The sequence below is a fragment of the Dreissena polymorpha genome, chromosome 8 (assembly GCF_020536995.1).
Source record: "Dreissena polymorpha isolate Duluth1 chromosome 8, UMN_Dpol_1.0, whole genome shotgun sequence".
Taxonomy (NCBI): domain Eukaryota; kingdom Metazoa; phylum Mollusca; class Bivalvia; order Myida; family Dreissenidae; genus Dreissena; species Dreissena polymorpha.
Window position 1 is genome coordinate 103,738,376 of NC_068362.1, and position 25,092 is coordinate 103,763,467.

The following is a 25,092-nucleotide window of genomic DNA, read 5'->3' on the forward strand; positions in this document are numbered from 1 at the left end:
GTGCACTAAATGGTTCAGAAAGGAAAATACTGAAATTACTGCACTCAATGAATGGAAAACAAAAGTATTAAGTATGGCCTTGAATAAATAATTTTTTATAATACAACTCCTTTGGCCCTACCACATTCACCTAAATTTAATAAACACAATCTTATTAAATTGCTTGAATACTTAAAATCTAAATTCGTCATAGTTTCTGCAGATAAGGCTGCTAATAATGTTATAATAATATGACGAGTGTTTTATGTTCAAACTATTTCGTAAGAACTTTCACAAACTACTTCATATTGTGATTACAATAAGCAACCTAATGAAATTATTACCGACCATATTGCCGAATGCAAAAAATTAAATATAATAGTTAATACTACTGACAAGAAATTGCCATCACTTTACTGGATACCTTAATTACATAAAACGCCATATAAAAGTCGCTTTATTGCTAATTCAATGTCTTGTATCACCAAGCAATTATCAGTGTATCTTGCATCTGCATTGAGTGCTATTAGATATCATATAGCTAAATATTGTAATAACGTTTATGAAAATAGTAATATTAACGTATTTTTGTCAATAAAAAAACTCCTTAGAAGTGATTGATAAAATTGAAAAGAAAAAATATAAGGGGTCACAAGTCAGAACGTATGATTTTTCTACACTAAATACAACGCTTCCTCACGCTTTAATAAAATCCAAACTTGTTTCTTTGATTGAAACAAACTTTTGCAAGAGAGAAGTGTTCATATCTAGCTTTGAACACTAAAACAACTTTTTTTACTAATCAGATATTAGATAATTACATCATTTGGACTTGTCTTGACTTTTGTGCAGCACTTACTTTTCTTCTGGATAACTTGTTTGTTGAATTTAATGGAAAATTATTTAAACAAATTATTGGAGTTCCTATGGGTACCAATTGTGTGCCACTTATACCTGATCTTTTTTTATATTGTTATGAAAGCGATTGTTTGTTAGAATTATCTAAAACTAAACAACTAGATTAAATTCAATATTTTAACCTTACTAGTAGGTACATTGATGACATACTTAATTTAGATAACCCATTCTTTGAGCAATATATTCACAAAATCTACCCAAACGAACTAGTCTTAAATAGATCGTGTCAATCCAATACAGACGCTGCGTATTTAGACTTACATCTTACTATTAATAATAATATGATTAAAACTAGTTTATACGACAAACGGGATGACTTTAACTTTGATTTTGTGAATTTTCCGTTCCTAGATGGCAACATCCCTAAAGGTCCGTCCTATGGTATTTACATTTCGCAGTTTGTACATTATGCCAGAGCATGTTCATGTATTATAGATTTTAATGATCGTAATCGTATTTTAGCGAAGAAATTGTTAAAACAAGGTTTTTTGTATCATAACCTTAGAAGTAAATTCGCTAAATTTCACAAACAGTATGGTGATTTAATTTCTAAATATAATTTTTCTTTAAAATGGCATTTAAGTAATGGAATTCCCCAACCATCATTTTATGGAGATGCTTTGAAGCGCGTTCGCAAATTAAAATATCTTAAAGAAAATGTTTAAATTAAACTTTTCAATTTAATAAACTCATTTTTATCAAAAGAATATGATGTTAACGTACTTAAAAACAAGTGCTTGTTCGTTTTCGATTCACTAAATCTTTCTTCTCTTAAAATTTGGAATCATTAATGGAATTACTATTTTAAACGTTTGATTCTTAAATATTTAATTACCTAACCTGGTTTTATTAGTAACTCAATTTTACAGTACCGCCCCTTTAATATTTTTATTTTATGTGACTGCTCTGCCCCTGGATTTTGTTCACGTCATCGTGTCTTCGCTTGTTAATTACGTCATATGATATTCTTTCTCTGTTCCTGGCTACATAGATTTTTGTGACGTCATCGCTTCATACTTTCACTATTTTAATTTTTAATCTACATGCATAGGCTTTTGAGTTTGAAGCGTTCAATTTTTATTGTGTTTTCTCTCTGACATGCGTTTCTTGTTTGACTTATTTTTTAGCAGTCACATAAACAACCAAGCTATGTAATATGGATCTTTACACCCATTATGCTGCTTCTTCCTGTATTTGCGCGATGATTATCTGAAATATTAACTTCATGACGCAATATTCTTAAATCTTTTTCTATAAAGAAGGAATGCAGTTGACACTTGTTCGTAGTTTCATTTCATCGATCCTCAAAAAGTTGTAATTCTCTTGCTCTGGTATCTTTCCTACCATTGAGTAATTAAATGGTAATTAAACTGAATACGTTTTAATTCACTTTTATTATTGTTTAATTTGAGTTACAATGCTATGAGGTTAAATTTTATTTACAATTAAATGTATCATGAATATTGCTGGGCCAAGTGTGAGGTTGAGCGTTCTAAAACCGGTTTAAACCCCCAATGCTTTGCATTGACCGTTTCAAGGCGGTGACCCCAGCTGTATTTTCTTATATGTGTTTATGTTGTTTTGTATTGTGCTTTTTGTGCTTTTTTCTACTGTTTTGGCAATCGGTCACTTGCCTTAAATAAAGGACAAACTAATTGTATATAATAAGAATCCAATACTGCTCCAGCAACTGGAGTTTTACTTCTTAATATTTATCGGATTCCTCTTGAGGTTCAGTTGGTTCAACAATTTCATGAGGGTTTTTCATTACATCATCGATCGAAGAAAGGAATTTGTCTAATAGGAAGACATCGTTATCTTCAACCTTAATGGCCGTCTGTCAACTGTCAGTAGACTCACCTTCATCGTCATTGTTTTTTTCAATGATAGTCTCCAAAAATTCGCAGGAATATGGTCGATTCTGGTAATCCCCAACTGGTTCCATGGCTGTATATACGGGATATGTAGCAAGATTTTAAAACCTGGCCCGGATGCCGCTATTTTCAAGTGATAAATACCTCCGAGATGTTGAGTGTTTTCTTCAATGTATTTCATGTTTGCAAGAAAACGTTACTGAGCAAATAGGAAACAAAATAGTTAGATGAAAGTTCTTGGTGTTGCTCGCGCAGTAGTTTCGTCATTTTCTTTATTAGTCTATCTAGGTCATATAAATTTAAGTTCGTAGATATTAACATTTATCTTTTTTGTTTTAATTTCGTAAAACTGATAAAAACACTCACAAGAAAACACTTTAGAAAGTTCATAAACGCAGTCTGCCCCAACACAATCGTTTGCACAATATACCTGCAAGTATAGGCGATTTTTATTGATTATAATAATCAAGAACATTTTTATATTTACACAACAATGTACGTCTGATACGATTTAAGAAAACAAAAGTAAATTTACGGAAAATAAAGATCAACTTCGTTTATGACTACGCAAATCAGGAAATAAATTCATTTAATTCGTCAGAAAAGTTTAATGTTTTCACAAATATGGTGTCGTATTCGTAAAAATGAGTGTTATATGCGGTGCATTTCATCTCGAATGTCTACGTCCAATTAATTTCCGTATAAAGTGTCACATTTTGCCGTGGGTTTTTATTGATTAAAAAAGTTATACATTAGTTTTAAATAGCTCTACTTATAACCCATTTTTGTTTAATGCGTAATATTATCTTGCTGAACAATTAACAAGGACACTAAATAACTATAATATTCGTTGATGTCATTAAACAGTTTACTTTAAGAGACATTGTTGTGAACTTTGGTTGCATTAAAAAATAATTTGTATCACAATGATTTAATACGGCATGCTATGAAGACGAATGTAAACCATGTTAGTTCTCAAATTAAATTCACGATGACAATAAATAAGAATTACAGTCATTTGAAATCGGAAATCGTAGTCATACTGTTTTGATTGGTTAACATGTGGCCTGACTAATGGCAATAACGAACCATTGATTGTTATAAGTTGATTGTAATAAATCCCTAACCCTTAACCCAAGATTGTTGCTACAAACTTATCTATTCGGCAAGAAAACAAATGACTTCAAATCGCGTTTGCGCAAACAGACACAACAGATCATAGGATTAAGGGTAAAAAATTATCCTGATCTTTGGAATTGTAGGAAACCCCGCCGCTCCGATATGGTTACCTTAGTACCCTGTTAAAACCCCACCTGCCCGGTATTATGACCGGAGTTCCCGCAATAAAACCAAACATACCCGATATGGTAACAGGAACACATGTTGCTAGATTTAAATGTTGACCGAAGTTCCCAGTGGCAAGTGTGCCTGTTCGTTATGTTTACCTTAGGAAACCAACGGAAAACCCGCCTGTTTTGTATCGTGATTAGAGTACGCGGTAGAAATTCCGCATGTTAGGTATAATGGCATTTGCAAGTTATATTTTGTCAGGTATGACTTTTGTACGTAGTACACGGTGGAAACACTGTCTATCCAGATTTATGATTGAATTACCCGGCGGAAAACTCGCCTGCCCTGAAGGGAGACCGCAATACCCGGTGTAAACAACGCAGGTCGGGTATTATGTGCGGTACCCTACGGACATCCTGTCTGCCCAGAACGCTGACAGTGAACCATGTATAAATTCCCTCTGTCCGGAATTGTGACTGGAGAATCCGGTAAAAATCAATGTAATATTGTATTGGTTGTATTTCATATTATGTCGTTTAATTTGATGAGGCTGATCAATTAAATGAATAAACCAGGCATTGATGTCATTTTAATTAAATTTAGGGTCATACTTCTCACCACATATTATAGTATGCACGCTTTGTAATAAATTTGAAGAAAACATAGTATCAGTGTTAACAACACGATGTGCTTTCAATGGCAGTCTCTATCATTTCCTATACCGGGTATGTAATGCCTTATTTTCAACATGATTATAATTCTAATTATTTCAATCATGTATAATTATATCATGTCCTGAAAATTAATCCGCCCGTTTATACTTTGACTTGTTTACAGAAACTTAAAAGGAAGAGAACTGACGGCGGTATCGTACCTTGTACTCTTGACAGTAGCCTCCCTTGATAGTATCACTATTTGAGGTTCACAGAAAAGTGCCCGTCCATCTATGGATCTTGTTTTCGTGACATTATACTATATATATATATATATATATTTCTGTTTCAGTGCACATTTAAGTACACAGAGTGGTGTTATTGGATGAAGCGATGGGTGGACCAGCTCAGCAACACTCACACCAAGCAGAAGGTGGTTTGATCCTGAAATGTGCTCAACCTACTCAGACATCCAATCTTACAATGTGCACGATTGCCTAAAGAACTTGTGACCTATTTAGGATATGATTATTTGTTTGCATTTGTAATTTTAAGCATGAAAAAATCGTGTGATTCCATTCAAAAAATGTGTGACACATCTCTAAGAAATAGGATTAACAGTTAAAGTCATACAATCATTATCAGCTAGAAGCCATCCAAAAAGCTCAAACTTTTACTATGGTACCTAAGGCCTCCTTAGCGATGTTAATTTATTGGTAATAATAGAGCTACACAACTTGACAGCCTAAAGTCGCTAATAGCATATGTATGAAAAAAGCATGTAAGTTGTTTATACTTTATCGAGAGATTGATCTTATTAATTTGTTTCATGATTACTTTTGTCTTTAACTGTATCAGTGCAATAATCTTTGCATGCACGATTGTTAAGTCACCAAGCTTAAAAAATTGGCATGGAGCCAACGAATTTGACTGTATTGCGAAATTCGAAACTTATTGAGTTATCAAAGTGAAACCTGTCCCTATATATACACTGAAGCGTATGATTACAAGTATACTCTGTTTGAACCATCAACGGATCTACACAACCTAGCATTGAAAGTGAGTGCATTTTGTAAAATGAATTTTGTTACCTACTTCTTTTTCTGATAACTGTATTATATTTAAAGCAATGAATAACTAGCTTGCGGTTGTGAGGATCTAACGTGTTTAGTAAACGAGTAAATTCTGAGACGTGAATATACAGAAAGAATATTAAATTATGAGTTGATTATAGCTGATATTCTTCAATATGTTTACGAAGAGAATTTTGCAGCACATAAAATTGATGTGAATAACATTATTGATTTTCCTTTTTCATTGCATGGTCGATGTCAGGAAAGCATCCATGTACATACTACTGTTTTCTTTTTTTATTGAAAACAGTTGTAACATTAACAATTTTAATTTCAGTATCATCAATAATGGCAACTAAAAGAGAAAAGATAACTGAGGATGATACACAATGTTCAGTATGTCGGACAACCTTTCGGAATCCAAGAATATTGCCATGTAAGCACATGTTTTGCCACGAATGTTTGTGTGGGGTCGTGAAACGACATGACGGAAAGTCTGCCTTCCCTTGTCCTCTGTGCCGGGCTTCTACCAATACTGACATTCGTATAACTATTGAACCATCAGATAGACTAGTAAATCAATTCCCTGTGGATCGTGAGATGCAATCTCATTTGGAAAGAAGGCAGACATGCCTCGCATGCAAAACCGAGAGTAAAAATGAGACTGCGACGGTATATTGTATGGGCTGTCACGAACACATGTGTACGGTCTGTGGAGAAACTCACAAAAAGTACAAATTGATGAGGAGTCATCAGTTACGGCCGTCAGAAGAGGCGCCTTCATCCAAAGTAAAGGATTCGTTACAGGAACTGAATCGCTGTCCAAATCATGAAAATGAACATTTGGAGTTTATTTGCCAGGATCATGACCAACCTTGCTGTAGTAAATGCGCTTTCACGTCGCATCGAAAATGTGATAACGTAATGCTTATAAGTGACGTCATTAAAGACAATAAAACCTACGAAGCTAGTATTAAACAAAGAACAGACATGATAGACAACGCTTTAAAGCGTGTTTCTACTCTGTGCCTCGAACTAGAAGCAGAGCCGTCACGTATTGCCACAAGTTATGAAAATATAGACAAACAGCTGAACGAATTTAAACTTCGTATAAACGATGCATATGAAAGTCTTCGAAGCTCAGTAAAAAAGGCGTTTATGGCGGAAAAATCCAAAATACTAAGGTCGTCAGAGATTACATTAAATAACGCAACTGCGAAAAAGGTCGATATTCTAAACAAGAAGGAGGAGCTTGACGGTGTTCTTTCTCATGGTGACGAAGTTCAGAAATATTTGTACATGCGTAATCAGGCAAACTATGTTGATGCTAACGCGACATGGCAAATAGAATTCACGCAGAAACGCATCGTTCTTGATAAGAAAATGCAGCCCTCTTTACTAAATCTTCGTTTGGAAAATGAATTGCTTATTCCACAGGACGGAAGACCGCGACGTCCCCCTCCAAGATCTACACATACTTTGTTAGATAATATAATTGAAGCAATAAAAAACCTTGTTGAAGTTAAACAAGAGATATGTAAGTAAGGCCGTAGTTGAATCGCTTAAAAAACTTTCTTTGTGAAATTTTTAACACAGATAATTTTAAAACGATGTAGTAGTGTCAGAATACGTGTATGACAAGAACCTTTACATATAACATAGTTGTTCTTCTGTTCAATAACACTGATATTTTTCAATTAGTCCCAATTTCGTTTCGATGCATTCACCAAGTGTTACCCAATGCGAATTTCGGAAAATGAAACATGTGCTTTGGTTTGGTTTTCGAGAGAGCAGATTGTATTCAAGGTTTTATTTGTATTTAATTATCCGGTTGGTAATGAAAGCAATCGGCATATTTTGCTTTCGTTGAACAAGAATTAATGTAAAAGTAATGGTTTGATACACCATAGTGTGGTGTGACTACTTTATATTTGTTGTTTAAAAGATTTATTTAGTAAATAAAAGATATATCGCCATAACTTGATATCTTTATAGCATTGTGTGTTGCTGCGTGTATTAAATTCCATGAATACCGGCACTAGTGGTGTTTTATACTGGGCCTCGATCTCTCTCTTTTATTCCCCGATACATAATGCAATAAAATTTTAGCTCGTGTGCGTTTATTATAATCAAAATCATTATTGACATAATTGTATAATACCTCCAATATTTTTTAAGGATGTGGACATCTAGTACTTGGTGCATTATATACGTTGTTGTGATTGTTTGTTGATTCGTTGTCTGGATGTTCTTTTGTCATTCAATGCAATTGGAACATCTTCAAGTTTTGTTCATTTTGAAACTCTAAAGACGTCGATCCACTATCGTTTGTCAAGGCTATTATCGAAACCTGCCAATATTATGCTATTTATTAATATCTCAATAACAAATTGATTAAATATTTCACCTTTTTTCGGGAAGACATTTTAAAACAGTTTTTAGCTCTACTGGCCGAAGGCCTGAAAAGCATATGTCATGGCGTGGTTTCCGTCGTCCGTCCGTCCTCGCGAGCGTGCGTGCGTTAGACTTTTTCTTGTTTACGCGATAAAGTCCACAGTTTTTAACCGATTCTTTTTAAACTTGTTCAGTGTCTTTATATTAATGAGGACTCGAACCCCATTGAAAATGGGTTACATCAGAGTAAAAAGTCCTGAATTATCTCCCCTTGAATTTGATAAAATTGGGAAATACGGCTTGTTTACGCAATTTAGTCCACAGTTTTCATCCGATTCTTTTAAAACTTCTTCAGTGTCTTAATATTAATGAGAATTCGAATCTTTCGAAAATGGGTTACATCAGTGTAAAAAGTCCAGAATTATCTCCCCTTGAATTGGAGAAAATTATGAAATAAGGCTTGTTTACGCAATAAAGTCTACAGTTTTCATCCAATCATTTCCCAACTTGCACAGTGTCTTTATCTGAATGATGAGTCAAACCCTATTGAAAATGAGCAATATCGGAGTTTTAAATCCAGAATTATCTCCATTTGAATTTGAGAAAAAAATGAAATTCTTTAATATTTTGCCATAAGTTTTGCAATATTAAAGATATCAACTTCATATTTGGCATGCTTGTGTATCTCATAGAGCTGCACATTTTGAGTGGTGAAAGGTCATGGTCATCCTTTAAGGTCAAAGGTCAAAAAAATTCAAAGCGGTGCAGAAGGGGACATAGTGTTTCCAACAAACACATTTCTTGTTTGTTTACATATAAAGTTCTATCCTTTTGAAACTTCAACGGATGTTTTATATCATCAAGGGCCAGAACCCCATTGAGAGTGAAGAGAATTTGTCCAACTTATTTTTGAAAAGGAGCCATTTGAAGTTTAAATTTTACGTTTCTTCTTGTTTATGCGATAAATTTCCCATTTTGGGTCTGTTTATTTAAAGCTTACTCAGATTGTTCATACTATCAAGGGCTTGAGCCCTATTGATTCTAGCTAGTAGAGCGATTCAGGCCCTTATGGGCCTCTTGTTTTATCTTTAACAAACAATGAGATAGACTAGACGGCCAAGTCATCTTTTTTTTTTTGCTTGCCTTGGTATTATCGACAAAGAAGTATACAATCATACTTATATTATAATGAAAACTTTTAAATTTAACATGAAAATAAAGAAATGCATCCCATACTTCGATATTTTTCTAAATTATCTCAAGATAAAAGTACAGATAGAAGCAGACATTATCCTTATTAAAAACAAACATAAAACGAATAATCAAACATGGATCCACTTCTCCAACACTTTCTTAAAGACGTAAACATTGAAATAAAATTAAGCAAAGAATTGGCCTTCCTTTGTATTATCGAAAAAAAAGTATACACTAATTTTCTTAATTCTATAAATATTATAATGAAAACTTTTATATTTAACATGAAAATAAAGAACTGCATCCCAAATTTCAATATTTTTCTAAATTATCTCAAGATAAAAGTACAGACAGAAGCAGAAATTGCCCTTATTTAAAACAAATATGAAACAAATAATAAAAAATGCATCCATTTCATACAATATTTTTCAACCAACAGAACTTCTCTTCAAGTACGTATAAAATTTTATATAAGTGCCCATGCTCTCAACCATAAGAACTCGTTTATCTTTAAAATGCCAACCGCAAAGTACTAACAATTATAGAATCAAGAAATATTTTACTATGTTTTGTATATGCTCTTAAATTGCTAGATATTTTTCTCGAACCATTTAAACAAAATTTGTATTTTTTGTATGTATGTGAGTGCGTACGTGCATGCGTGCGTGCGAGCATGTGCGTGCGCGCGTGTGCGCGTGAGTGTGTGTGTGTGTTATCACCTGAAAAATTACGTAAACTAAACTACGAATCTTATTGTATCGTTTATTTAGATCGGACGTTAACAATTGCAATGAATTCGGTAAAGTATTGTTTCATGGTACATGCTTCTCTGATTGCATGTTGTGTAGAGGAAGTTATTTGTACTTCAAAATAATGTAACAAAAACCATCACAGGAAAGTTATTATTAAAAACCAAACAAAACAAACATTAAAAACACAATATGATTGTGATGTGTCTATTGCAAAGCTTCGCGCGATATAGATCTAAACACGCTATCTCAAAAATTCAATCGGTCTGAACAAGTATGCCATACAAAACTAGACATGTTTAAGCCTTCATCCATACGAAGTTTTTACATACTTGTACGTGAATCATCAGGAAGAAAAAAATTAAATAGACATTGCTTCAGTCTGATATGTGTGTGAGCAGGCTTATTGTCCACTAACATACGTAAGAGGCTTGGACAAAACAAACCAAGGCTTTTAAGTAATGCAATATTTGAATACTTGAGCAAGTAAAAATTGTGCATTATATACATACTGATTTTAACTGAACAAATACAGCGCTCTTGACCAGGAAAAAGGAAATGAATAGCAGTACTCTTTAAATCATGACTCGAGTCATCAAGTAATGTAATGGAATACGTATTCAATTGTTCATTTATGATGATGTCTCAAAGCACGTGCCGTCACACATTGTAAATGATGAACTTTAGTAAAATAATAATTGTGATTAGTTAATATGTCATTCCTTTACTCATAAAACAACGAGTAATACCCCGGCTTTACATTAATGAAATGTGTTAATACTAAATGCTTCAATTATAAAGTAAATATTTAAATCTGTAAAGAAACTTAAAGATCTAATATTACCTGATGTATTTTTATGTATTTATTTTTTTATTCAATATAATACATACAATGCATACATGTATATGATCATACAAAATAGTGATTGTACAAAGCAATAAAGTTCAGGCATGTTATACAAGATATAGTAATACATATACATTTTTGGTTTCCTTAAAATTAAAAACAAAAAAACTGGGCTAATATGTTTTTTCTTTGGTTGTTTGTGGTAGGTGTTTTTTTTAAGAGAAAAGAAAAGAATAACAGAAGAATAGTTATGAAAAATGATGAGTTGTATAAAGTTCGAAGAAAGCATACTGGACTTGTGTGTTTTGTTGTATATTTACAATGATCTTATAAGATTGAAAAAAAACATATACAAAAATATTTTAGAAAGATAAACTAACATTAGAGTGAAATGTTTATAGGTGGACAAACATTATGAGAATTTAATCCGATTCCATTTTTGTTCAAAGATTTGTAATGTGTCATTACTGAGGGCTATTTCTTTCTCAATCTGGATTTTTCGTTTAAGTCTATGGACAAAACAATTAAAATTTGGTACTTGTTTTTTGTACTTCATGTTAAAGATAAAATATTTCATCAATATAAGAATAAAATTCACAATATTATTACAGTTTATTGATTTTAATGAGTAACTTCCAAAACTTACATTTAAGAAAGATAGTTTAACGTTTAGTTGCTGTTGTTCAAGAAAAGATACTAATTGATTCCAAATAGGCTGGATGTGTTTGCACTCCCAAAAAAGATTTTCTATAGTTTCGATGTTTTCACCGCAGAGGTCACACAGATTTGAGTAAGTTAATTTGCATTTAAAGAGATATTTATTTGTAGCTATAATTCTATGGATGTATTTATATTGAAAATTTCTCAGTGTGCTTTCAATAGTTGCTTTATATGGCATGGTAAATATGTGATTCCAATTAAGTTCATGTTCTCCGAAAAGGACTTGCCATTTATTTTGGGTTTTGGAGTTTTCTGTAGGGTTTTAAATTTGTAGTGTGTAAAATATTTTATTCGTTTTGTTTTTTCTTCCAAGTATGTTTTCTACGAATGTTGTTTGAGTACCTGGTGTATTATTTGTATTGATTTCAGATTTAATATGTATTTAATAATCGTTTTGATTAGTGTGTAGTACTTCAGAAAATTATTTGAAGGTATTCCGTATATGTAGCATATATCATCAAAAGAGTAGAAATCCTTAATTCTGTAGTCATATAATTGGTCGACATATTTAATGCTTCGTTCAAACCAATCTGTATAGAAAAAATTCTTATTGTTTGAAGTTATGTCTTTATTGTTCCATAAAATAGTTTTACTGCTGGTTTGGGTTTCTAGGTTATGAGTGACATCACTCCATGCTGATAGAACATCAGACAGAAATATGTTTTCGTTTGCAATTTCATGTAAGATAGTATTGCTGATGTTACATTTAAAGAGTAAAGAGTCACCATATATTTTTAGAATTTTTTGGTAGAATAATTTCCATTTACTCGTATTGGTATTATCTAGGTATCTTTTAACCCAGCTGCATTTGATTGCATTCAAGAATGAGTCAATGTTCGTTAATTGGATACCTCCACTTTTTACAGATTGAATTAACTGAGTTCGTTTTATTTTAGCAGGCTAACCGTCCCATACGAAATTAAATATTGCTGATTTTATATCGTTAATAACATCATTTGGTGGATTTGGGAGAACTGTTAATACATACATTAATTAAGGAAGTGCAAACGCTTTCAATACAGTGTTTTTTCCGATTAGTGTAAGTTTACGGTGATGCCATGATTTTAAGCAGTTTTTAAAATTCTTTAATTTAGATAGTATGTTTTTAAGAACTGTATCCTTTTCATTATTTGTGAAAGTAATTCCTAACGTTGTGGCTTCATCGGATGTCCAATTAAATTTCATTTCTTTTTTATATTGGACATTACTTTGTTTTAATTTACCTACTCGTAGCACAGTACATTTACTTTTGTTTAGTTTATGACCCGATGTCATTCCGTAAAGGGTTAGTGACTGTATTAGGTTATGGAAAGAATCGTAATTGTCGTTTAAAAAATAAGTTGCATCGTCAGCAAATAGGGACTGTTTGATTTCTTCGTCAGGTTCTAGTGATATGCATTTTATTTGTTTATTTGATTGGATGTGATGTGATAGATACTCGATGCAAATAATAAATAGCGATGATGAGAGTGGACATCCTTGTCGAACCCCTCGTTCGATGTTAAAACTGTTTGAAAAGAAGCCATTGTTAATGATTTTACTGTTAATATAATATAGAATAGTTTGACCCATTGAATGAGACTTTCACCAACGTTCATATTTTCTAAGCAAGAGAACATACATGAATGATCAAGCGAATCGAATGCCTTTTCAAAGTCAGCAAAGAATATTAGACCAGGATTGTTTGAATTGTTGAAATAGTTTATGCATTCTTGGATAAGACGAACGTTTTCACCATGTAACGTCCTTTTATGAAACCAGATTGAGATTTTGAAATGATTGATGGTAATATTTTTTTATTCTGTCTGCTATACTTTTAGTTGCAATTTTATAATCATTGTTTAGTAAACTAATCGGGCTCCAATTTGATAAGGATTCTAAGTTTTTTCCAGTTTTCGTTGTTACATGAATAGTAAAGTGAATTAATTAGATGTGTTTTTATATCATTCCAGAATATTTTATAAAATTCGATTGTGATGCCATCAGATCCTGGGCTTGTATTATTTTGCATTTCTTTTAGGGCTAATCCACATTCATATTCATTAAGCAATCCGTCGCACAGTTGTTTTTCCTCTTGGTTTAAAGCGTGATGTGTATTTTTAAATAGGGTGTTATTTTCAACATTTTTCGTTTATAGAGGGTTTCGAAAAATAAACGTTGTTCTTCTAGTATTTGAGTTCTGTTTGTTATATCTTTGCCATTGATTACTAATTTGTGTACAGTTTTTTGTTCACTTCAACTTTTTCCAATGTTTGCGAAGTATTTTGTATTTTTTTTCATTGTGTTCAACATGCTGTGCACGCGCTCTTAGTATTATTCCATTGAGATGTGTATGATAGATTCCATCTAATATTTGTTTTTTTTTAATGTTATTTTATTTTCAATGTCGGTGGTAGCATTTTTGTTTGTTTGATGAAATCGTTTTTCAAGTGTTTCAATGGTTTTGATGGTTTCAGTTTCAAGTTTGTGTGTGTCTTTTTGTTTAAATGATGTGTATCTAATTGTTGTGTTACGTATATTTCCTTTAATTACTTCCCATAAGGTGTTTGGGTTTGCATCTTTATTATTTTGAACTGTATTTAATATTTCCTGTTTTATTTGTGTTTGATATTGTGTATCTAATAAGATGTTGTTGTTAATTTTAAAGTATCCTGGGCCTCTTTCAGGTTGTATATTGTGCAGTTTAAGTTCAACTAGAGAGTGGTCAGTCATTAATCCTGGTTTTATGTTACATGTGTCAATAATGTTGCAAAGAGATTCAGATATTAAAAAATAGTCTAATCTACAAAATATTGTTGGTTTTGTGTTTGAGTGCCAGGTGAATTTGCTTTCGTTTGGGTATACTGTACGCCAGATATCTATCATATTGTAGTTTTCAATTATATTATTTAAAATGTTTCTATTTTAGGATGAGTATAAAGGTTTCCATTCTTTTTATCTAATAATGGGTTCAGGACAGTATTGAAATCACCACCGATTATAATATTTTTATCTTGGTTATTAATTATAAAGTATTGTAATGTTTCGTAAAATGTGGCCAAGTCATCTTGGTGTGGCCTGATGATATTACATTTTGTGTCCTTCAACTTGGTTTACTCCTTATGCCATCATTATACAAAATGTATTCTATTTAATTGGCAATACGTCCGTTGGTCTGACAGTTTACTTACATTTTACTTTGGCAATTACAATTATTACATTATTTAAGTACCGTAATCATAGGTTGACATTTTTAATGATCACGCCACATTTCAACCGATGAGATCGTCTACATGAATAGTAAGATTTATACTTAAATCACACTTATCGAATTTTTGGAAGGTAAAGACATCATGCCTTTTGCTGATATACAATCATTACGTCAAAGATTCGATGAATTGCCCGTGCGTTGGTTGGTCTGGCATTTTTCTAGTGTGCGCTGTAAATCAAATGTTTGTTTTTTTTTGTATATAAGTAGTCTTTAAAAACACATATTAAAATCACGCCACATTTCATTCGATGATCTATATTTATAGATGGAACACACTCAAAAATTTGTGAAATGCCGGGACTCCATGCTTTTTGCTGATTGACAAGTGGTATGCCAACTGCAGATTGCTTTTTGCAGAAATCTAAATATATTAAATGTATAATATATCAGATTTAAACATTTATAAGAAGACAATTATAAGAAGACTTTATCATCAAAAAGCATTAAAAATAAAGTTCGGTCAACAAATAAAATGCAAACATTTATAAATGTATCAATTTTTAAACCAAGTGGGGGGGACTAGTGATTTATGTTTCTGTGCCTTTGTGTCAGTATGGGATATTTGCTAATTTATTTCGGTCCTACATATACAAATTGAACATAATACGTCATGGCCTTTGTTTTAACAGAATAAAATATGTATGCATCCGTTTAAACGGGATGGATGTGGCAAAGACATTTTCCCTAGTCTTTCTTTCCGTTAATTAAATATATTGGTGCTTGGCTGTAAAACCAGCATGCGAACTGGCGCATATCCACATAGTAAGCTGTAAACCTCTATTAAATTGTCCACATGAATGTTTAAGGAACTGGTTTTGATGTTTGATACCTCTGTGTGCGTAATATGGGTCAATGATATGATATGAACATTCTTTGTGGATAGCCACTTAATGCATATGTAACATATTAAAAGACCTTCCCGCCAGTTCTGCACAGATGTGATATGGACTAGACCATTCAGAGATAGGAGTAATACGTATTGTTACTGCGACACACTTTCAAACGAAATTAAACATGTCAATGCATATTCACAACGGATAACCGGAAGTTCCAAACGATACAACGAAGGAAACGTACGAATTAGAGCGGCCGTATACAGATAACAAGTATCATAGCTTGCCAGTTGACATGTTTGCATTTAAATTACAAATTGCTTACGGTGGATAAATGTTCTCATTCCTCCAATGATTTGAAATTATATTGCAAAGAATTTGGTGCTATCATTTGTGAATGAACTGTATCCCTTTTCAGACAACGTATCGCACAGTCTACGAACAATTATAAGCTATGCTGTAAGTGTGAAAAGAAAACCAAAAGTACAGATCACTTCACAATCGTATGGAACAATTGACATTTGGAACTTAGGAACCCAATCATCAAACGTGCACGTAAAATTAAGTTGTAAAAATATTAATTTAAATATGGCATTATTATTTAAATCTCATATTCATATTTTTTCTATTGCCTTTATATAATGATTATGAAGAATGTGTGTTTAAACCTTAAGAATATTTAGAATATACGTTTTCGTATATCGCAATATAATTTCATATTCATTTGTACAGCAAAATGTATTAATTTCTTTTGAAAGGCGATGTCTTTTTATGTGTTTGAATTTTTTTCTTTTATTTCTTTCATAGTTCTGTTTTAATGTACTCATTTATGTGTTATAATTATTATAGATATAGTAATACTAATGATTATTTGTATGATAATTCATCTACCTTTATTCCAGTGATTAATATTATTGTTGTTGTTGTTGTTGTTGTTGTTGTTATTGATATTACTATTATGAGTCATACTGTATAATTATTATTATTATTATTATTATTATTATTATTATTATTAGTTTAATTACTATGTAAACAAACATATCATTTATCCGCATAAACTAATCCTGTACTTTAGGAAATGTTATAAGGTTTCCCAGGGATTGTGTGAAGGCACAGGGTTCGAAGTTGTGCTTAATTGTATTTGGCCTTTATGAATGTCCTTATCACTCATGAGCTTCAACAATCACACAGACATAATACTACAACATAATGGCACAGCGGTGATTTTTGATATCAGGTTGTCCGATGAACTCCGCGATTACCTCAACGTTTGAGACGGATTTGCTTGCAGATTTAATATGGAGACAACTTACTATTCAGGTGTTGTTGCGTTTTTTTAATCTACATAATTCACAGTTGCTTTCTTTTTCGATTATATGAACTGTACAAGATGATACTAATAAACGATTGCAAATCATTAATCATTAATTTTAAAAAGTTATTTTTTATTGAAAACTGACATTACCTATGGTATTTTAGTTAAGTCAAATTTCTTCTAACAGCAGTAATTACAAACTTGATGTTCGGGAGAAGCTAGGAAGTTTGTGCGTGTATGATACTTACTGCGGGACACCTGTCATAGATAGTAAAGAGGAAGAACCTGTGAGGGAACTGAAGATGCTGTCATGCTCATTTTTCGGACATGTATTTTAATAACAAACAAAAAGCGACCAAATATGCATTTAAGACAACAATTAAAAGGACAGTCATGCGAGCGGGAACAGTTTTAAAAAAAAACGAGGAACAAATCCCAATAATGATCCAACACAAATACATTAAGCACTTTACATGAATAATCACATACGTAAGAATTAAGATATTACTTTTTATTTATTTTACTTAATTTTACAGATTTATTACATATAACAAACATTTACAAGCAATAAGGAGTAAATAGTTTTACGTGAGAAAATCACCAAAGAGATGTACGTATTCGAGATTTACACAATATAGAATGCTTTTTGCTGAACTGTATTTGGTTAACAAGTCGGCAAACGTGTTTTTGTGAGGCTGTTACAGCATACTTTTGAAAATTGGAAAGATAAGCCACCGAAACCAATCAAATTAATTATCATGCAATACTAGTATAAGGTTCGTACGAACATATATATGTTTGAAGATAACCGAAAAGTAATATTTCTTCTCATATATATTGATTGATTCAAATGCCTTATCTTTCCATTTAACTGAATTCAAATTCATATTCATAACATAATTGATGTGCAATGGAAAGAAAAGAACAATGCAAAATGCAACCCTAAGAAAAATACTAATTGTGTTTTCGCCCAAGCCAGCATGTTTAAGTAAAGATGTTGTATTACAATTTTTTAAACGAGACCATACGGATCTAATTGGCAAGTCGGGTTTATAACGATATTCTTAGTACAATGTATTGCTATCAAGCCTGGTTTCAACAATAAATGTTCTTATTACGTTCATGTTAAATTAATTTTAAAGTTATGAAAACCATAAAACAGAGGTTACATTAGTTGCAAGTTATACAATACATGGCATTGTTAAGTTCTGAAATTCATATAGTTATTAAATGGTGGCATTTGTGTTTCATATAGCAAAATTGTTGCAACCATTATCTCAACGTGCCATGTTGGTCTTATTTCGGTATTTCTATGCAACATGAACATTTCTTGAACAAACAGCAATCAATATTCTATGCGATATGTATAATTCTTAAATAAACAACAAAATATTAAACCGAGCATACAGTATTTAAAAAGGTAAAGTATGAATTGTCCAGAGCTCGCCTTGTTAAATTATGAACGACATTTAAGTTTTAGCCGCTGAAATTTAGTATAAGAGAAAACATGTAACAGCAAATGCTATATAACGATTCGATCAGTATATACTTAAATGCACTATTATATTGCAAACAAATGAAATAAGATTGAACACACGACGTGTTACATTATGCACTTACAGCATTTGCATTAAACGTTATCATGATGTGAATTGTGTCGACCGTTTCGAGCCACTGTGCGTAAACTATTATCTGTTCTTATAGTCAATAGTAGTTATGCTGGATCAGTCACAATACAACTTTGGTAAGCAATTCGATTGTGATAACATGTTTTTGAGGGATGTTTATGAGAATATTGTGTTATGCGTTGTATGTCGTACTTAAACTGCGCAACATTCTAAAGAAGTTGGAAGGTTGTAAATTCGCAACACCTTTCTTGGGGTTGAATCAACCACATCTAACTTATCCTGAGTGTCGTTGAAGCAAATAGAACGAGGTCAACACAAGTGTCCGCGTAGCAGTATTGCTGAGTGTTTCGAGTATTCAGTGATCACGTGCACAGCGTTACTGCCTTCGCTTGTCAATAAGACGAATCTGGACGTGTGCACTGCCGTTTGATATGGTTGGCGGTGATACCTGTGAAAATATACGCATCCGACTTCCACATTCGCTCTAATCCCCACCACGTAATTTCTATTGCAACATAGTACGTATCATATAGCCGATCTTTTGTTAAACGTAAGCTTGTTCGAATTTCTAAATACTCTTTCAATTATTTCACTTGTTATACCTTTCGATAATTTAAGCCAATACATTTCACCTGTTATCGAGGCCAAACCGTACAATACACAGCCGCATAAATTCAAAACGTTTATACCATGTACTTGCATATTATAGATTATGGAATATTGATTAAAATGAACGATAACATGTAAAAAAATACATGTTCAAGTCAGTATGTTTAGTTATTGGTAACCAAAAGTGAAACGCATATGAGTTTACGTAAAATAAATATCGTGGTAGTGTCTGTACAAGTCTATCTGTGAATAGAGAGACAGCTGTCAGTAGACATCTACAAACCTTACATTGCATAAAGTAGACAGCTACGAACCTAACATTGCCTTAAATAGACAGCTACTAACCTTACCTTTCTTTAAATAGACAGCTATTTACCTTACATTGATTTAAGCAGACAGCTACCAACCTTACATTATTTTAAGTAGACAGCTACGAACCTTCCATTGCTTTAAGAAGACAGCTACGAGCCTTACATTGCTTTAAGTAGACAGCTACGAACCTTAAATTGCTTTAAGTAGACAGCTACGAACCTTAAATTGCTTTATGTAGACAACTACGAACCATGACTTGCTTCAAGTAGACATGTACGAACCATGAATGGCTTTAATACACACCATGCAATCTTTACGGAGACATCTACGAACCATGACTTGCTAAAAGTAGCGACTATATTGAAGGTGCTTGTTGTTTGAATAAAATGCTAAATTAAAAGAATAGAACCAGAGGGGGTAAGCTTAATGGGTTAAAGTGAGGTTAGTTCGAACTTACTTCCAAGATTGCATTATTTTCGTGTTTTTTGTGAAAAGTAGCAGATATTTTCACCCGGTAAGCATCTTTATATTTATATTTATTTATATTTATTTTTAATGAATATACCCTTTGAATACACAATGAATACACAAGTTGTTAGTGCTCCCCTCGGATTTTGTTCAATAACGTAGACGTCGGAATAAAAAAGTTATTGAAGAAAAACCGTTCACAAATCTGTTCTTTAATTTCTTAACCTAAGAGATTTTGGGTGTTTGAATATTATAGCAAGAGAGTTATATAAAAATGATACCTACCGCGGTATTTGCACCTACGACTTATGGAAGCAAAATCTATCCCGCTGACAATGGACCCTTTTGTAGCAACCAGCATAAAAAATTATGTTTAACGGTATGATTGTCATTTTTAAAAATCAAATTTTACTTTTTTTTAAAGCGTTGCCATCGGTTTGTTATTTTTAACGATTTCAATTTATTATTATTTGTTAACAAACCTACATAAGTTAAAGAGAGTTGTTATAAGAATAAAATGAATATTTTCCTTATTTTCACAGGAATACTCGGTATAAACGTGGCCTGTCCCATATGTACACCGGAGTATCCGGTAGCAGCCCCGCCTGTCCGGTATAATGACTCGGGAACTCGGCGGAAACCCAGCTAGTGCATTAAGGTGACCTCCCTACTAGAGTCGCATGCGCCGATGGTTAGTAGACCCGATAACGTTTTCATGTCATGGCTGAACTTACTGTTCAATGTCTACCGCCGTGATAAATCCGTCAAGATGAACTTCTTGAGTAACGAAAACGTTCTTATTGTAAAATGTAAGGCCGTATTTAATCGTCAGAACAGTCGTCTGATAGTAGTTTATACCCTTTAGATTGATTTTACCGAAATTATTGAATGCGTGTATTGATTTATAAATATTTATACAAAATAAATACAACTACTACTACTTCTACTACGAACACTACTACTACTACTTCTACTACTAGTAGTACTACTAGTACTACTACTACTAGTACTTCTTCTTCTTCTTCTACTACTACTACTACTACTACTACTACTACTACTACTACTACTACTACTACTACTACTACTACTACTACTACTACTACTACTACTACTACTACTACTACTACCACTACTACTACTACTACTACTACTACTACTACTACTACTACTACTACTACGCCCTCGTGGTTTAATTCCTACGCATCGGAACTCCATACCGCTGGTTACCCGTCGATTATTTCTTTAATAAATAATCGCAACTTGCGTATTTCTGCTGGGTAAAGTCATTCGTGACATGAGATAACAGATTTATCGTCAAAACATGGTGACCCATATATTGTATTTTGCTGCGTCATAAGAATCATAAATACGGGCTTACGTGTTCTTCATCTTATCAAGACAAGTGCGTGCTTTCGTTAGGTAGCGGGCGACCGTATTTTAGTTGGGCTTATCGCGATAAGTGCATCGATCTTAGAATGCGTCATATTTTATTATTTATGACCTATTCAGTAATACTAATGGGGTGATATGGCATATTTAGCGCTATGGCGTATCAATCTCATTATTATCCATGACTATATAGATGATTGTATAAAATGAGACAATCACATGAATGCATGGTCACCAAAAACTACTTCATGCACTTTAAAAACCATTAAGTTCAAATGAACATTACTATGTTGATTTCAATGAAACAATGCATTTAATGATACTTTCGTTGGGAATTGCTATGTGCGAATGTAATGTACAAATCAGAGGTTTGGTACAAACGGATTGTACACACGTATCTTATCATTCAAGTGAACCATCATTAATTGTTGCTTTAAACAGTTTAAGGCGCTTTATTATCATGCAAAATTATACAGTGGGTAATATTAATCACAACATAGAGCATGCAATCCGCTTGAAGAAAACAAAAAGAAAATTAAGTCGTTTCTCATCAAGTGTGTTAATAATAACCCTATCGTCACAGGCGTGTACTCATACTAGAACTTGAATCACCATGTTAATCGTTGTGTTTGTAGGTAGGTCGGTTGTGTGGTTGGTCATTTGTCATTAAATGCCATTCGAACTTCTTTTTCATTTTCGCTGAAGCTCTCGGGTTATGATAGTTTTTTGCGGGCTATTATCGAACCCTGCACCAGCTTTTCGATGTATTAATCACTCAAGAACAAATCGCTTTATTAATTCACCTTGTGTGTTATCCTGGAAGAACATTACTACAAAAACAGTAAACAAACACGGTGGAAGAACATTACTACAAAAACAGTAAACAAACACGGAGGTAAACTAGACGAGCAAGTCATATTGGTGTGGCCTGATGATATCATATGTTGTGCCTTCACCATGGTAAACTGCTTGCGCCATAAATAAACAATACAGATAGTCATTATCATAAATTGGCCATTCGATGATTGGTCTGGCACTTTAAACGATAGCAGTAGCAAAACAACAATAAATCATTGTAAAAACCGTTATCACTGAAAGACACGTTAAAATGAGTTTTCATTGATCACGCCACACTTCAGTCGATGAAATCACTTATATTGATAGTAAAAACACGCTCATAGAATATTTGGAATGTCCTTTATCATATTATCGATTGACACTTGTCATGCCAAGTTTGGTACGTTTCCAGTTTGAAGTGTTAATAAAAAGATAAGTTTTGGTAACAAATCATCCCAAGACATGTTGTAAATGAGTTGTCGCTGATCACGCCACGTTCCAGTCCATGATATCGTCTCTATTTATAGACAGAACTGATGACACTTAAAGCGTTTATAGAAGGTCGGACACCATGCCTCTTGCTGATTGACGAATGTTAGTTCCAAGGCCGATTGCGTTTTGCAAAATGCAGAATACCGTAAATGGTAAAATATATCAACTTGAAACACTAGTTTCGTATTGTAGTAGACTGAAGTATTAAAATGAGTTGTCATTGATCACATTTCAGTCGATTGAATCACCTATATTTATAGTAAAAATGCGTAAATAGAATTTTCGGAAATCGAGATCTTCAATTGATCGACATTTGTAATGCCAGAGGCTGAATAACATCCCTTGCGTTGGTTGGTCTGGCACGTTTCCAATGTGCAAAAAAAACAATTAAAGTTTTTGTAACAAATCATCACAAGACATGTTGAAAATGAGTTGTTCCTGAACACGCTACATTCCAATCTATGATATCGTCTGTATTTATAGAGAACTGATGACACGTAAACCGTTTAAAGAATCCCGGGACACCATGCCTTCTGCTGAATGACGAATGCAAGGTGCAAGGCCGATTGCATTTGGCAAAATGCCGAATACCGCTGCACTAAATGTAAAAATACATAAAATTGAAACTTGTTTTGTATTGCAGTTTAATAATGCTTAGATTCGACAAGTGGCTTAAAGCCTTTAGTCCTTACAGAGGGGGCATTCTGAAAACATTGCACAAGAGAGAAAATTTAGCGATGTTAAAATGCATGTGCGATTTCTCTGCTTTTGCATAACTGATTGTATAGGGGTTTCACAAACAGAACATAATTATGCTGCATGGTTTGCAAATTTCCATTATTTTGTAAATGCGATACGTTCATTTGAAAATCGCAAAAATTAGCATTCTTCGAAAACCGCGTAAGTAAATTTTTACAACTTTTCCCGTTTTACAACTTTTCAATAGGCAAAAAAAACATTTTTAAAATATAACAATTTAGGTAGTCTAAAAAAGGAACCAAATATTAAAGAGAAAACTGCGTAAGTCCATTTTTAGAATTAAAATGACAACTACAGGCTTTTATATTTTCATAAATAAAAAGTATGCCCATTTAAATTAAGACTATCTTAATTAATATATTTTAAAACTTAAAAATATATATTTATTTATTTTTTTGAAAAGTTGGAAAAATTGACTTACGCAGTTTTTGCAGAAACAATTAGTGCACCAATGAGTGTTCAGGATTTTCTCGCGTGCTCATAACTATGCTTTCCAATTGGATGTGAAATCCAGTATTTTCGCAGAAAATGACCCGTGAACCCGCCATTCTTATAAAAACAAATAATATTTTGCGCCAAATTTGACTTACGCGGTTTTCGAAGAACAGCGACGATATATGACTGTTTTTAATTCCTCAAATTATTTGATTTTTATGCCCCCGGATAGAATGATCGGGAGTATATTGTTTTTGGTCTGTCCGTCTGTCTGTCTGTCTGTCTGTCTGTCTGTCTGTCTGTCTGTCTGTCTGTCTGTCTGTCTGTCTGTCTGCCTGCCTGCCTGCCTGCCTGCCTGTCTGTCTGTCTGTCTGTCTGTCTGTCTGTCTGTCTGTCTGTCTGTCTGTCTGTCTGTCTCTGTCTGTCTGTCTGTCTGTCTGTCTGTCTGTCTGCCTGCCTGCCTGCCTGCCCGTCCGTCCGTCCGTCCGTCCGTCCGTCCGTCCGTCTGTCTGTCTGTCTGTCTGTCTGTCTGTCTGTCTGTCTGTCTGTCTGTCTGTCTGTCTGTCTGTCTGTCTGTCTGTCTGTCTGTCTGTCTGTCTGTCTGTCTGTCTGTCTGTCTGTCTGTCTGTCTGTCTGTCTGTCTGTCTGAGTACATGTTTGTGCATTCTGTGTTAAATTTAAACAATGAGGTTTGCCTGACACATTATAAGGAACTGCTAGCATTTATGTGATTGCAACGAAAAGGACCCAATGACACGTGTCCAGACTGAGTCTGAAAGGTACTTGTGCTTTACAAATTTTAAGAGGCGCGAGTATGGGACACTTAGGGCGAGGTTGTAAGAAAGATTAGCCCAATTATTTAGCGGCAATCTTTGTGACTGAAGAGTCACAGCACAGAAGAATTCTGTGTTAGCGTAGAATCGATAGCCTAAAATGACGACAAGTTTATTCAGCTTTCGGAAAAATCGGCTTCCGACTAATGTCAAACTGCTCCCGAACAAATATTTCAACGAAACGTGGCGAACAAGAGTTTTCATGAATACGCACCGCAAAGTAAGTAAAATAAATGTTTCG

At 33.3% G+C, this 25,092-nt stretch overlaps 2 protein-coding genes across 2 annotated transcripts in view; both read left to right on the forward strand.

Moving 5' to 3' along the window:
• The window catches only part of LOC127841417 (histone-lysine N-methyltransferase PRDM9-like), a 209,716-nt gene that overhangs the window by 118,114 nt on the left and 66,510 nt on the right, over positions 1 to 25,092 (forward strand). The gene's annotated exons all lie outside the window — the stretch shown is intronic.
• LOC127841418 (transcription intermediary factor 1-beta-like) lies at positions 5,682 to 7,531 on the forward strand. The gene is made up of 2 exons (XM_052370239.1): positions 5,682 to 5,773; positions 6,125 to 7,531. Exon 2 carries the CDS (start codon positions 6,136 to 6,138, stop codon positions 7,330 to 7,332), a length of 1,197 nt encoding a protein of 398 aa, XP_052226199.1. The 5' UTR covers positions 5,682 to 5,773; positions 6,125 to 6,135; the 3' UTR covers positions 7,333 to 7,531.

Coding starts and splice junctions, on each gene's coding strand:
- LOC127841418 (XM_052370239.1), top strand. CDS start 6,136: ATGGCAACTAAAAGAGAAAAGATAACTGAGGATGATACACAATGTTCA.